Source organism: Episyrphus balteatus, chromosome 1, assembly GCF_945859705.1.
Source record: "Episyrphus balteatus chromosome 1, idEpiBalt1.1, whole genome shotgun sequence".
NCBI lineage: Eukaryota > Metazoa > Arthropoda > Insecta > Diptera > Syrphidae > Episyrphus > Episyrphus balteatus.
In genome coordinates this window covers 114,856,562-114,871,824 of record NC_079134.1, presented here as the reverse complement: position 1 = coordinate 114,871,824, position 15,263 = coordinate 114,856,562, and the positions used below count along the sequence as shown (strand labels likewise).

At 31.2% G+C, this 15,263-nt stretch overlaps 1 protein-coding gene across 1 annotated transcript; it reads left to right on the top strand.

Annotated features, from left to right (window-relative positions):
• Nucleotides 1-14,201: 14,201 nt before the first annotated feature.
• Nucleotides 14,202-15,253, top strand: LOC129906580 (anaphase-promoting complex subunit 11). The gene has a single exon (XM_055982394.1). The coding sequence runs from the start codon at nucleotides 14,861-14,863 to the stop codon at nucleotides 15,116-15,118; it is 258 nt and encodes an 85-aa protein (XP_055838369.1). The 5' UTR covers nucleotides 14,202-14,860; the 3' UTR covers nucleotides 15,119-15,253.
• Nucleotides 15,254-15,263: the final 10 nt, after the last annotated feature.

Sequence of the window (15,263 nt, the reverse complement as noted above, 5' to 3'; positions counted from 1 at the left end):
GCCCCTCCCACCTAAACGGGGGGAGATAGACCCCCCTCCCAAAGAAAAAAAATGTTTGTATTGAGCTCCTCTACAAAAACCTTTAATCAAATCCTGGCGCCCAACTTATCTTACTACGTGCCGAAACAACATTTTTGTTCTATACCTAAAAGTTCGAATTTCTGTATCTGGGTTGAAATCGAAAAATTTTTTTTTCTAAGCCAATTTTGAAGTGATTTTCATAAAAAATACCTCGATCGATTGGGAAATAGATATAGTTTTAGAATATATTTTTTAAATAGCATGTTGTTTTGAAAACATATACTTTAAATTGATGCCGAAGTTGGGCAAATGACAAAAAAAATTGAATTTTTGAACTTTGACATCTTATAAATTCTAAGTGGTTTAACCGAGTTACATGTTTTATACATTGTTAAAAAGGTATATTTGTCTTCTATCAGAAACTGTAAAAAAATCGAAAATGGGTAAAAAATTGTCGAAGCTAGAATTTTTTCAATGGGTGAAGGTCCAAAAAACCGTTTTTTGCCCGTAACTCCAGATTTTGGGGGTGTTAGGGGATTTTCAAATACCGTTTCGTATTCAGTGCGACTAGCTCTACAAAACCTGATAGGTCTCCGCCCGCGTATTTTTTGAGTGTTACACCGTGTTATTAATTTAATAGTTTTAAAAAATATTAACTTACGTTTTTAATAATTGGCTTCTCAATTATTGTAGCTATGGAAGTGAAAAACTGAAACTCTTCATCGGTTATTTTGAAATTTACTGACGTTTGACAGATGTCAAACCCAAGTGATACCAAGTAAACCTTAATTAAAAATGATCTCAAAACGATCACCTTACACAGATGGAATATAGTTGACTATCAAATTTGATAGTAAAAACTATGATAGTCAAATATCATTTTAGCCGATTCCACCCCTGGTTTAAGGTCGTCTACAATGATGATAGCCGTGGAATAATAATAAAGTGAAGTATTCTATAGCTTAATTAAAAAAAATCCAAAGAATTCGTCTTCAAAGACCTAATATTTGTAGGATAGTGATTTCAATGAAAAGTGTTTTTATTTGTTATACTTTTAATATTTATTATGTTTTTTCATTAAACAAAATTCTTATAAACTAAATGAAGTACATTTATGGTAATTCATTTGAAATATTTACTGACTAATATTTATTTAAAAATCGAAAAAAAAAATTTTTATAATTAAATATTAAGTTTTAAGATTTCAATATTCAAAAATAAAAACTTAACTAATAATACATAAAAAAAAAAAACTCAAAAGCCTGGGGTAGGTATAGTGAAAATATGACTAAGGACTGTATATGTAGGTAAAAAGACATAATTGAACTTATATTGAATTAAGAAGTTTGTCAACATTTTTTTTTTGTTTTATGATTTTAAAAGATTGAAAATCACGATTTTTTTTTATTTGAAAAAAAAAATAATAAACTTACTTAAATGCACGTTCTTAGAACAAAATTTAATAGGTATCCAAGTTGTCGATATGGTTCAATTAAAAGCTTATAATCGAGATTTTGTTTTTGATTATAAATAAAATGAGTAAAGTTTGTCATTAATATTATGCTCTCTAATACAACTCTCAGTCAAATTCTTGAAGATCATCTTCTGAATTCGAATCTGAGTCATCAGTAACTTGAGGTGTGTTCGAGGCTAACAATATTTCTATTGTTTCTTTGGAAAAAGGGAGTGATTTTTTTTTGGCAATGGGCGAAATCTTGTAATCAAAGGATCTGAGGTCAATAAAAGTCTGTTGAGAACGTCCTGATTACACTGCTCTCTTGAAAATTTTCGGGCAAAACTGTATCTATATGTTCGAAAATTTTTATTTCTTGCCTCAGCAGCCTCCTCAGATAACAAGCCAATCGGTAAAATAGCCTTTTCCATAACTGTTGCACCATGAATGAGGAGTTTGTGTAGTGTTGGAGTCATTGGGTGCCAGGGATATAAAGCAATATATAACTGCTGTCTCAAAACCATAATTTGCAAATTTCTGCAAATCCACCTTATGGCCACTTGAGATTACCTCTAAGACGATTTTAAGTCTATAAATAAGATTAAAATCAACTTCCGTTATTTCACTGGCCTTATGGGGATCAGCAAAAAATCTTCGGCTAGTATTGCCGTCATTGGTATTACCAAAGCCGTACATCTACCAATAGACCCATTTCAGACCTAAATAGTCTTTGAATTTCGATTTTTCTTTCTCTCACAGGGATGTTATCGCTTTCACACCTCAACTGCCATTTTTTTACATTAATTTTTTGTACGAAAGATGTAGTATGCTTTCGAATACTCGAATTCTTGCATGTAGTATGGATAGTCCCATAGTTAGAGCTTCAGTGTCTACATCTTTTCTGACACTCAAATCATTGAAGGTTTTTGATGTTGCGCCGCAAATATAGCACTTCATTGTTGAAGTTGTTTGGGTTGCAGCGTTACAGACCTTTGCGTCAATCATGGTAAATAGCATCGTATGCTTTACACTTACTGATAATTCATTATTTTGAAAATTCGTATTTTGCAAAGAGTCTATTTGATTTTTTACATATTCGATTTCGTCATTCGTAATATCGGTTGATTCTTTTACAAATCGTATTCTTATTGGCCGGCAATAACGGGGCGATGAAGGAGTTGGGTTTTGCCCAATGACTTTCCTATTAGAACAACAAATTAACTGAAGAGGAACAAGGCAACTTTGAAAAATATTGGAATCTAAAGATTCATCATTCTGAAATTTTTGTTTGAACTGGGATTGTTGTGACCCGTCACAACCCCACTTATAAATGATTTCTAAACCATGACTTTCATTCTTGTTTAAAGATTCTAAAATTTCTTCTAAATATATCAATATCCTAGTTTCAGTGTGATTTACTAGATCTTGTAAATTTATTTCAGCAGATGTTTCGGTAACATTATAAGATTCCTTCGGTGGATAACAATCCTCTTTGGCCTTACGAAGGACGCTATAACATGGATAAAATTTTTTGTTCGATTTTCTTACAACTTCGTACTGCTCCCTTGTAAAATTACCTTCCACAAACATAATTAGCGAACGCAAAGGTGAAAGTTGAATTTCTTTAGGGCGTAAACTTTCCTTGTAAGCTTTTCGATAAATATCCGCACGTTTTGGGGACTTACTAACATCAGTAATCAAATTCGCCACATTTCTTTTTCCTATTTTATGAAGACTACTGGTTGTAGCATGTAACAACATTTCTTCAGGCACAGTTTTCCTTAATTCCTCTGTCTTTCGCCTTTTGCTCCGATCACTTAAGTCTTTAAAATCCTTATTTGGTCGACCCGTTCGGTTTAAAGCCTTCGGAATCATGAATGATTTATTTAACCAATCTTTATTTAATTCCAGAAATTTTTGATTTGATCGAGCTGCTTTAGCCCATTGTTTTTTAAATCCTACACATTTTATAAATGCAATCTTAGGCTTGAACTGCTTAATTTGATATTCGGTATAGTTTTCACGGCTTAGGAGGAATGTTTCAAGATTATTAATTTTATCATCAAAACTATCGCCATCAAACCCATGAATTTTATCGTACAACCATTTTCTTGTAACAACACTACTGTTTGAACCACTAGGGGAGTCTGAAATCAATTAATTATGTTGATTTAAGAAAAAAAAAGAAAAATACCTTTTTCATACTAATAACGATTACAAGGGAAATACGACACGAAGTTGCACTTAGTTGCACCTAATTTTTACGGAATTCACTAGCTAAAGGTTCAACCTTACAGAAACACTTAATTAGAACACACAATAACATGAAATTATATAGGTAATTTATTACTTCACGAAGCACAAAATAATTTGTTTTTTTAGTGTTTTTTATATTCACTTTAAACATATCACTATTTTTTCAAATAAGTATTTTTACATCTCTTTTTAACAGTGAATTTACACTACCTTACCTATATTTTGATATTCCATTACAATTTTTTTTCTAAACAGAGCACACAAGAAAAGCGACCTACTTAAGCACGTGTTGAAAAACGATTAAAAATTAATTTTCATTTCTAGACTAAAAACTGTTAACTTCAAACCGAAACCGTTATCCACCAGCCAACTCAATCAAGCTAAAAGTTATGACACAATGCTCAGCAATATCTCTAGTTTTAATAGGGTGTTCATTTTTAACCTTGGAAATCGTTTGAAATTTCGTGTTTTGGCCGCCTAAATCGGCGAAATACCCCTATGTGCGACGGATGCATGGACATCCATCAACAATCTAAGTTTTATTGCAGTGACGTGACGGCGCATTATGTTGACATTCAAACTTCAAAACTCTGCTCCAACCTGCTTGGTTGCAGTGAGTTTGGAGAGAGACACACAAGTTCAAACATTTGCAACTTCCTGAAAGACCAAATTTCTAAATGGCAAATTGAAAAAAGCGTTGGGGCAATTGTTAGTGACAACGCTGCAAACGTCATTGCAGCTGTACAACTTGGAAACTGGAGATCCATTAGTTGTTTTGCCCACTCCTTGAACCTATCGGTTCAACCAGACTTGCAAGAAATTGCTGTGCATGTCCAAAGAGTCAAGAGCATTGTGGAGATTTTTAAAAGAAGCACCCACGGCTTGCTTAAACTTCAGGATATGCAAAGGCAGATGGATTTACCAATACTTAAGTTAAAACAAGATGTACCGACCCATTGGAATTCCACGTTTGACATGCTCCATCGGATTTTGAAGGTGAAAAACGCTGTAATTGCGACACTAGCATTAGTTAAGAACCATTTATCTTTGAATGAAGATGATTAGACTGTCATCGAGAGAGTGGTCCCCATTCTTCAGATATTTGATGAGGTCACTGTCGAAATATCTACTGAGAAGAATGTTTGCTTATCAAAAGTTATTGTGTTCTGCCGATTATTGAAAGAACAAATAACATAATTTTTGAATGAGGTGGACACTCACTCTCTCGGTGGCGCAAACCAAGTTCCAAGTTGCGTTCGAAAATTGCTGGTGACACTAAGCGACCACTGTCAAAACCGGTTTAATAGCCTCGAAAAAAAATGTTCTCTATGCAGAGTCAACCATACTAGATCCTCGATTCAAGAGCAAAGGCTTTAGAGACCAACTCAATTTCAAAACAGCTTTTGAAAGCCTGAAACATAAAGTTGCGTCTCAGGCCCAGTCAACACAGCCAACCAGAACTGCTTCTGTCGTGGAAGAAGTGATACCCTCAACTTCATCAGGAGTTCGAGGAAGACGATTTTGGGATGCCTTCGATTCTGAAATCGAAAACTTAGTTCCCCAGAACATAACAGCTGCTGGAATCGTGGAGCTAAATCAATGTATTAACGAGCCCCTACTAAAAAGATGTGGAGATCCTTTGCTGTGGTGAGAGGCAAGGAAAAACGTGTATCCAGTTCTGCACCGACATATGCTGAAAAGGCTAAATCTAGTTGCCACTTCGGTGCCATGTGAACGCATATTTTCCAAGGCGGGTTTGATACAACCAATCGTCAGCAAAAATATCGCAATTGCTTTTTATCAGCTACAAATTTATCGAACTGATGTACATATATATCTTTTTTTTTATTTTCTTGTTTTTTTTTACTAGTTTATGTAACATTTGTCTTAAAGACAAAATTCTTGTTTTTGTTTTGTTATTTTTTTTTGTGGATAAAATAATTTTTCAAACTGATGTATAGATGTATACATATAAATATTTATCTCTTTTTTTTTTTCATTTTCATGTTTTTTTTTCATAAACTTGTTTTTTTCTTACTAGCCATTAACATAACATTTTTTTTAAAGACTCAATAATTCTTAATTTTTTTGTTTTTTTTTTTTTTTTTTTTGATAAAATAATTTATCAAACAGACCTACATATAAATATTTATCTGTATTTTTTTTTCATATTCTTGTTTTTTCATATTCATGTTTTTTTTTTCGTATTCTTTTTTTTTTTTACTTTACTTACGGTTATTCCAAGCCCTGTGTTGTGCACCCTGAACTACTGTTTTACGAGCTCTTAAGATTTTTTGGCATCATAACTTGCAGGAAGAACTAATGTTTAGGCATTTCTTTCTCCTTTTATGGGGCCATTATCGACTCCAACATCTCTCCATTCTGGAAAATATTCATAAATCCCGTGATTTGGTGTACGGGGATGAGCCTGCAGCTGAAAAAATTTAAAATCATCACTGATCCTCTGCCGTGCTTCAAGTTAGGGAGCATATTTTTTTGGTTTCAAACATGTTCATGTTTGAGCGCCTGGCTGCCATTTTACAATCGGAATAGAACAAGTTTAAAATGCATCGAAAAACATATTGATGTTTTGTAAATATAACCATGATGAAGTATTTTCGTTTAAGTATTATCGAAAAAGGTTGGCAGAAAAAGGATCTTAAGAGGAAAGGATCAGGAAAAAATATTCAAATTCATGGAAGGTAGGTTTCATACTATTTCCTTTTTTGATGCATTTTCCTCAAAAAACTCAAATTCTTGATAGTTCCGCGGAACTAGTTCCAAGAACTAGTTCCTAGGACAGTAAAAAGTATGTGATATGTGACAAATGAGTGAAAACTCTCCAATTTTTCGCTAGAGCTGCGTACTGAAAAACGAAAAGCAAAACGAAATTTTTAGTTCAAGATTTCGTTATCGAATTTTTGTATACATACAAAATTTCGTTCTTGAATTTTTGTATTTATATTTTCATAATTTCTACTTTGCTATAATACCCGATGGTATTTTTTGTTAACATGTTCGCTGTTAACTTTGGAGGCTTCAAAATTTTTCGTTTCGCTTCAGTAGCGTACTAGGCTTTAAGATTAAAAAAAAGAGGGAATCGAATAGCATGATTAACATAAATTTTTTTTTTCTTTATGTTGGAAATGTGTTAAAACGATATCTGTTTATAGAGTTGTGGTAATTACCGACATTAGACTTGTAAATTTAATTTCAAGTTCAAAACTGAGCCACTAGTTAAAAACCAAAATTGCACTTTTATTTTTAGGTTGCCATGATTTTTTCAATTTTTTAATACTTGTTGTCTTCTGTGAATATGTACTTTTTCCAAAATGTATCTATTTTATACCGAAACTAAATAAAAATTACTCTTTTACGCAGAAAATAATGAAATGTATATGGAAAATTTAAGAGTTTTTGCAAATAAAACATTTTGATTGAATTTTACACCCCTACTCTGGCAAATCTCACAAGTTATGCGAATCTCACAAGGTGAGCTGTATTTGATTTTGCGAGGATTTGCGTCACAAAAACTTTCGAATTTGTCATCTGCTCTAGGGGTTTATTACGTAATACGAAACGAGCGGCAAGTAAACGTTAATGAAGTAAACGATAGTCATGACAAAGAGCGATTATGTAAAACAAGAAAGGCATTTGGCCAAACTTAACCTAACTTGAGGCTCACACATATTCTAACCGCAGAAGCAACAATATTATTACACCTAAACGAAAACGAAAGTCAAACGATAGGAAAATGGGAGTCGTTAAGATTAACGAGTATCGTTAAAATAAAACGATTACCGTAATGCGTAATCGCGTTTGAACGATAACGAAGTAGTTTCAACGACAATCGTTTAACAAAGTATAGGGCCCCTGAAAGAGGTCACAACTCTTAAGTTGTATTTTTGCTAATAAGAAGTTCGTAAAAATAAATCCTCACAGAATCGAGTTATGATCCCCTTGTGAGGTTTGCCAGAATAGGGGGTTATATTAATTTCTCGTGTGAAAGAAATATTTCATACAATTTCACCCATTTATTAGATTAACTATAATGCTCGAAAAATGGCAATATTAGGGAACCCGGAAGAACAGCTCTGAATTTGATGATCTTTCAAACGTCGGTTATTAAAAATACTTTAAAGTCTATAGATTAAAATTTGCCGTTTTGATTTTTTAAAGGAGAATGGACATTTTGGACGGTGAGCGGCCATTTATGAAATTGGTATCAAATGAAAGAGCTATATCTTAGGAAAAACTTTAACATTGGAAGTTTCGCGGTATTACTTTAAGAATGCAAGATATTGCAATATTAGTATTGTTAATGCATCGTTTAATGTGTGAAGGAAAAATTAATTATAATTTTATTTTAAATATATAATATGAAGCTCTGTCATTTTCCCTGACCCTGAAAACATTGATATTGAAAATCCGACCAATGGAACTCATAATACAAAATTTTTAAGCCAACCACTTTTGTTTTTGTTCGACAGTTTTTCAAACGATTCAAACTAACACAAAATTGAACATGAAAACTCTCAAAAAAGGCTTGAAATTATTGTTTAAAAAAGCTTATAGATTGGGTTCTAGTGGTTGGATATTCAAGATTTAGATCTTCAGTGTTAGGGAAAATGACAGAGTATCATAACATGCACTTAAAATAAATATTAAAGTTGCAACATAGAGAAAATCTGCATAAAGTGTTAAATGCAAAAGTGCATTTTATCCGTTTCTGAAGTACGTCACAAGGATACAACTTCTGCAAAACACATATATATACAAATTTGTCTATTCTCCTTTAATTGAAGATTTTTGTGTACAAAAAAAAAAAAAATCCAAAAATTTTGCTTAAATTTCATAAATTTAATAATGCCGAAAGATTGTCTAGGCAATTAAAGGAAAACAACTATATGGGAGTGATTGACAATCTTCCATCGTTAGGCTATAAATGTAATTTTCTCACAAAATGACTTCAAACACAAAAAAAATATTTGAACATAACGGCAACACCCCTACAATATTTAAATATACATTTTTAAAAAGCTAGAAGCTTGTTCATATTTAAAAAATTAAAATTAAGTAAATTGAGTGAAGGGTTTTTGAACAAATGGTAATTAAACTCAGATATTTGAAAAAAAAAAAAAAATTATTGGAAAAATTTTAACATGTCCTTTTTAAAACTTTTTCGTAACATAAAATGCATTTATTTTTCAAATTTTTAGGCCAAATTTATTATGATTTGAAATATGTGTTACAATTATTAAAAAGAATTAAAAAGTATTTTATTTTCGAAGAACTTTTTTTAATAGAAGTTTTGAAAAAAAAAAAAAATAAAATAAATAGCAAAAGTTTTAAGTTCTTATTTGCCAAAGTCTTTGAGAAAATCAATTATTTCAATGCATATATTCAGTTTTTAAGCTTTAATTTCGTAAACGAAATCCTGAACGGAAAATTTCGTTTTGCTTTTGCGATGCGGTGGTACTAAATGTTAACATTAAGGGCTGAAACTTTTACAGTATTTTTTTTCGTCATTTCCAACATTTCGGTAATGCTTTGAACAAAAAAAAAATGTTTTTTTGAATCAGTCTAATATACAGGGTGTCCCAAAAGTAATGGATCAAACGAAAAATGCAGATAGGCCTACTTGAGGGCTCTCAGAATTTGGTAACTTGTTCATACCAAATCCTTACGGTTTTCGATTAAATGCAGTTCTTGTGAAATTTCGAAAAATTCCGACTTTGCAACAGTATTTTGCTTCCTCCGCCCACAATTGATTTTTGTTTTTTACAATTCTTTCACTAAAACATTGCCTAATAATAAAAAACAATTAATTAATCAAAATATTTTTCATTTCATACGCCATTTTGCTGCAATTTAATTAACAGTTCCAAGTTTTATAAAAAATCAATTTCTTACTTTTATTTCAGACCAACACGCTGAAAAAAATTTGTATGGTATGACACAGGTTTATTATTTTAAAAACTTGCCGTGTTATTGCAGTGTTTAAAAATATATAAAAGTTTCCAAAGTTGAAATTAGAACGAAAGATATTCTAATTTGAATGCAAAAAAACAGGGCTTTTCAGAGAAAAATAACAAAGAAAAATAAACACATTTTTTCGACTGTTGTTTGTTTATTTCATTTTGAACAAAAGCCTCAATTTTTGTTTGTTATTTTGCTCTGAAAAGCCCTGTTTTTTGCATTCAAATTGTAATATCTTTCGTTCTAATTTCAACTTTGGAAACTTTTATACATTTTTAAAAATTGCAATAACACTGCAAGTTTTTAAAATAATAAACCTGTGTCACACCATACAAATTTTTTTCAGCGTGTTAGTCTGAAATAAAAGTAAGAAATTGATTTTTTATAAAACTTGGAACTGTTAATTAAATTGCAGCAAAATGGCGTATGAAATGAAAAATATTTTGATTAATTAATTGTTTTTTATTATTAGGCAATGTTTTAGTGAAAGAATTGTAAAAAACAAAAATTAATTGTGGGCGGAGGAAGCAAAATACTGTTGCAAAGTCGGAATTTTTCGAAATTTCACAAGAACTGCATATAATCGAAAACCGTAAGGATTTGGGATGAACAAGTTACCAAATTCTGAGAGCCCTCAAGTAGGCCTGTCTGCATTTTTCGTTTGAACCATTACTTTTGGGACACCCTGTATATGACCTTGAATGTGTAACTTTCAACTTTTTTTGTCCAAAATTTGACTTTGAAATCAATTATTACAAAAAGTACCTATTGAGTAAAATAACTTGATTTAAAATTATATATAATTTGCCTTTTGAAAAATGTATCACTCATAGCTGTTGGTGTTGCCATCGTTTTTAAATAATTTTTTTTTATTTTGAGTTCCTTTTTTGGAAAATTGCCCCTCCCTCCTAAATGGGGGGAGATAGACCCCCTCTCCCATAGTAAAAAATGCTTGTATTTAACTCCTCTACAAGAATCCGTTACTAATTGAAAATTTTTCGTTTTGCATCAGCAGCGTACTAAGCTTTATCGAAAAATACAATGAAATTGGATTAATTTTCAATTTTTGTCAAAACTATCTTACTTATTACCTTTTCTTCTTCGGAATTTAACTAATCATATCTATGGCCAAAATATTTTTAAAAATAAATTCATATATTATTACGAAAAAGTTTGAAAAAAAAGTCTTTTATATTTTTTTTAATAATTTTTTTTTTTTTCAAAATTGTGAGTTTAAGGAATTTTTTTTTTAAACTATTCTTTAAATTTTGTGAATTTAAATTTTAAAGATAGGAATGAGCTTCTGGCTTTTTTTAAATGTGTTTTTATAATATTGTAAGTGTTGCCGTTGTGTTCAAAATATTTTTTTTTTTGTTTAAAGTTAGAGTTTAAAGTAGTTGTTAGAAAATTCGATTTATCGCTTAAACCTTAAAAGATGGAAGATTGTCTGTTACTTCAATATATAGATTTTCCCTTAAATTACCTAGAGAATCTTTTGGTATCATTTATTTTATGAAATTAAGCAAAAAAAAATGGTTTTGTTAAAAAAAAAATTTAATTTTAATTTAAAAAAGCAATACGGCAATATCAGCAATTTTTAACCTATAGACTTTAAAGTATTTTTAAATACCGACGTTTGAGAAATAAATTGCACGACTGGGGTCGCTTGCTCTTATGCTTAAAGTAACAATAATGTTAAAGCTTTTTATTCAAGAAATTTAAAATTTCATAAGTAGTATAAAAAAATTAAATCTGTTTTTATAATTAATTAAACTCCGTTTTAAATTATCTTAAAAAAAAAAATATGCCATTTTATTTCTTGTATAAAAAGGTATTTTTAGAAAAAAATTTTCGAAAATTGTAGGAGCCGTTTTTTAAAAAAATAATTTTTTATATATAAAATTTTTTTAACATTTTTAAAAAAAAAAGTTGGTATGCCATTTTGAAGAAATAATTAATTTACACCATAAAAACTAAATTTCAAAATTTTTCATTGATCCGTTTTCAAAAACTTGGTTTTTCAAAAAAAAATTTTGAAATATTTTTTAAAAAACCAAAAATGCGTTTTTTGAAAATTATCAAAAATTTTATTATTATCTTTACTTACACACTTTTGTATAAAAATTTTCATTTAAATCGGGTTAATGTTATACGAGATATTCAGAAACGAGAAAAACCGTTCTATGACAGGTACCGTTAATAACGGTACAAAAAATATTTTTTTTATTTCAAAAGTTGGCTCTTATGTGTAGTACTACACACAAAAATTTTAATCAAAGTCGTTAGAGCCGTTTTTGAAAAAAATTACTTTTTCTATTTCCGTTATATGACAGGTACCGTTAGTTTTGGTCATAAAAAAAAATTTCAATTTCCCCTCTAGGGAATCACCAAAAACTGCTAACTACCAAGTTTGAAGAAAATCACTTCACTCGTTTAGGCTGTAGCTCTAGATAGAGACAGACACACAGACAGACAGACAGACAGACAGACAGAATTGCCGGACCCACTTTTTTGGCATTCTCCATCATCGTAATGTCATGTAAAATTGTTATCTCGAGTTCGATTTTTTTTTACGAATCCTAAACTTGCCCTATAGTACCTATATCGCAAGTAAAAAAGATCATCAAAATCAGAGATGTTCGGCTGGGTTCCCTAATAATTTGCTTCAGTTACTCCAATAATTTCAATACAATTTTCAGTAGAACTAAAAAATTTCATTTTCCATCCCTGATCCCAATATACTCTGTGGCAAATCGTCGGCAATGTAGTGTACTAAAACTCAACCACTGAACGGGTACATTTTCTTGTCTTTTTTTTTCTTGTTGTTGTCAACTTGTGCAAATACACATTGAACATGTTTGAAGTTTATAGAGATGAGCTAAGTCGTGATTTTTCAATCACAGGTATACCTGTGACTGTGATTTTTAATTCACGGTGATTCTAACCTGTGATTTTTAACCGTGATTTCAATTTTTTTTTTATGAAAATCCCCCCAAAAAAAAAAAAAAAAAAACGTAGCATTTTTAACGTTTGTATTTTCGTACGATACTTACGTAGGAAGTACTATTGAAGCTCAAATACGAGTATATTTGAAACAATGGAGCTGATTTTACAAGGAAAACTGGTTTAAGCAAACAGATCCGCGATTTACCAAAGCCATTAGTGATTATACTGGGGAAAACATTATTTTGTCTAGGCGACTCTTGATTTTACGGAAGAAATTTATTATTTCACGGGAAAAGTAACTTTTAAACCCCTTATTCTAATCAGGGCAACCTGCGATTTCACAGCAAATATTCGGGTGCAAACCGTGATTCTTCTGGAGCCATACGTTATTGTGAGGGGTTAACAAAACAATTATTTTACCGAACGTGCGTGAATTTCGGTAAAAACAATTCACGTTGCAAAAAATTGTTTTATCCAAAATCACAGGTTAAAAGTAATTTTCAATGCATCTGCGTGAATTCCGGCTAAAATAATTCACTTTTACACTGTTGCAAATAGTTGTTTTGGCCAAAATAAAAGTCATTTTCAATGCATTTTCGAACTCTGCTTAAAATAATTCACCTATACACTTGACCTGTTGCAAAAGTTGTTTTGGGAAAAATCACAGGTTTGAAATAATTTCAAAGCATTTGTGAAGTGAATTCCTGTCAAACCAATTCACGTTTACAAAAGAACTATTGCAAAAGTTGTTTTGGGAAAAATCACAGGTTAAAAATAATTCCAAAGCATTTGTGAAGTGAATTCACGTTTACACAAGAACAAGAACTATTGAAAAGTTGTTTTGGTAAAAATCACAGGTTATAATTTCCAATGCACTTGTGTAAATTCCAATAAAAACAGTTCACGTTTGCACAAGAACTGTTGCAAAAGTTATTTTTTCCAATCAAAGGTCAAAAGTAATTTTCAATGCATTTTCGTGAATTCCGCTTTAAATAACTAACGTTTACATAAGAATTGGTGCAAAAATTACTTTGAACAAAATCACGGGTTTAAAAAAATCCTAAACATTTGCGTGAATTCCGGTCAAAACATTCACGTTCACAAAAGAACTATTGCAAAAGTTGTTTTGGGAAAATCACAGGTTAAAAATAATTCCAAAGCATTTGTGAAGTGAATTCACGTTTACACAAGAACAAGAACTGTTTAAAAGTTGGTTTGGGAAAAATCACAGGTTATAATTGTCAATGCACTTGTGTAAATTCCGGTAAAAACAATTCACGTTTACACAGTAACTGTTGGGAAAACGCATTGAAAATGACTTTTGACCTGTGATTTTGGAAAAAATAACTTTTTGCTACATGTCAAGTGCAAACGTGAATTATTTTCCGCGGAATTCACGAAAACGCTTTGAAAATGACTTTTGACCTGTGATTTTGGAAAAAATAACTTTTTGCTACAGGTCAAGTGTAAACGTGAATTATTTTCCGCGGAATTCACGAAAACGCTTTGAAAATGACTTTTGACCTGTGATTTTGGAAAAAATTACTTTTTGCTACAGGTCAAGTGTAAACGTGAATTATTTTCCGCGGAATTCACGAAAACGCATTGAAAATGACTTTTGACCTGTGACATTTACTTTTGACAAACATTTTTGCCTCACTTCTAGTGTAAAGTGTAAACTTAAAACATAGAGATCTTTTTTATGATTGATCTATGAGATCACGCCATATCATAAACGAACTTGTCGAAAATGACATTCGGGGTAAATGCTCTATTTGAGCGAAATGCGAACTGTAAAGTGAAAAGTAAATACCCAATTCACGGTTAAGGTAATCACAGGTTATTTGAGAACTGTTCACAGGTAGTGATTGTGATTTGTCAATCACAGGTTAAAAATCACAGGTCGTGATTTTTTGCTCATCTCTAAAGTTTAATCATGTACATGGATTTGTGTGACAAGTTTAACGTTTATAAATCTCGAATTGGTGTTGGAATTATATTGCTATATTGCTTGCTCTGTTGGTAAAAATCACGAACATGGAATCGACGTGAAAGTGTGTGAGCATTGAGCATCCTCGTAAGCGCACGTTAGCTTTAGCTTTGTTCGACCTATTTTTGCTATTACTCCAATTTTTCATAACAAGAGTCATATCTCAAGCATACTTACGATTATAATTCAATGGATTTGTCCACCAATCTTATGCAATGAAAGTTAAAATAAAATCTTGGATGGGCGTTGCATCTTGGCGCTGGATTGCTAATGATGAAAATTGTGGTATTTGTCGTATGTCGTTCGAGAGTACGTGTCCAGAGTGTTCACTGCCTGGCGATGATTGCCCACTCGTTTGGGGTGTTTGTTCCCATTGTTTCCACATGCATTGTATTGTAAAGTGGCTCAATTTACAACCCTTAAATAAGCAGTGCCCAATGTGCCGACAAGCTTGGAAATTCAATATTCACTGAATGTATCTAAACTATTTTAAATGATTATATTTAAACAAAAAACTACTTGCACTGTTTAAGTAAGTACTATATTATAATTATATATCTAAAAAACTATAGACAATACAACAACAAAAATTATACATACTTGGAAATTATAACAAGT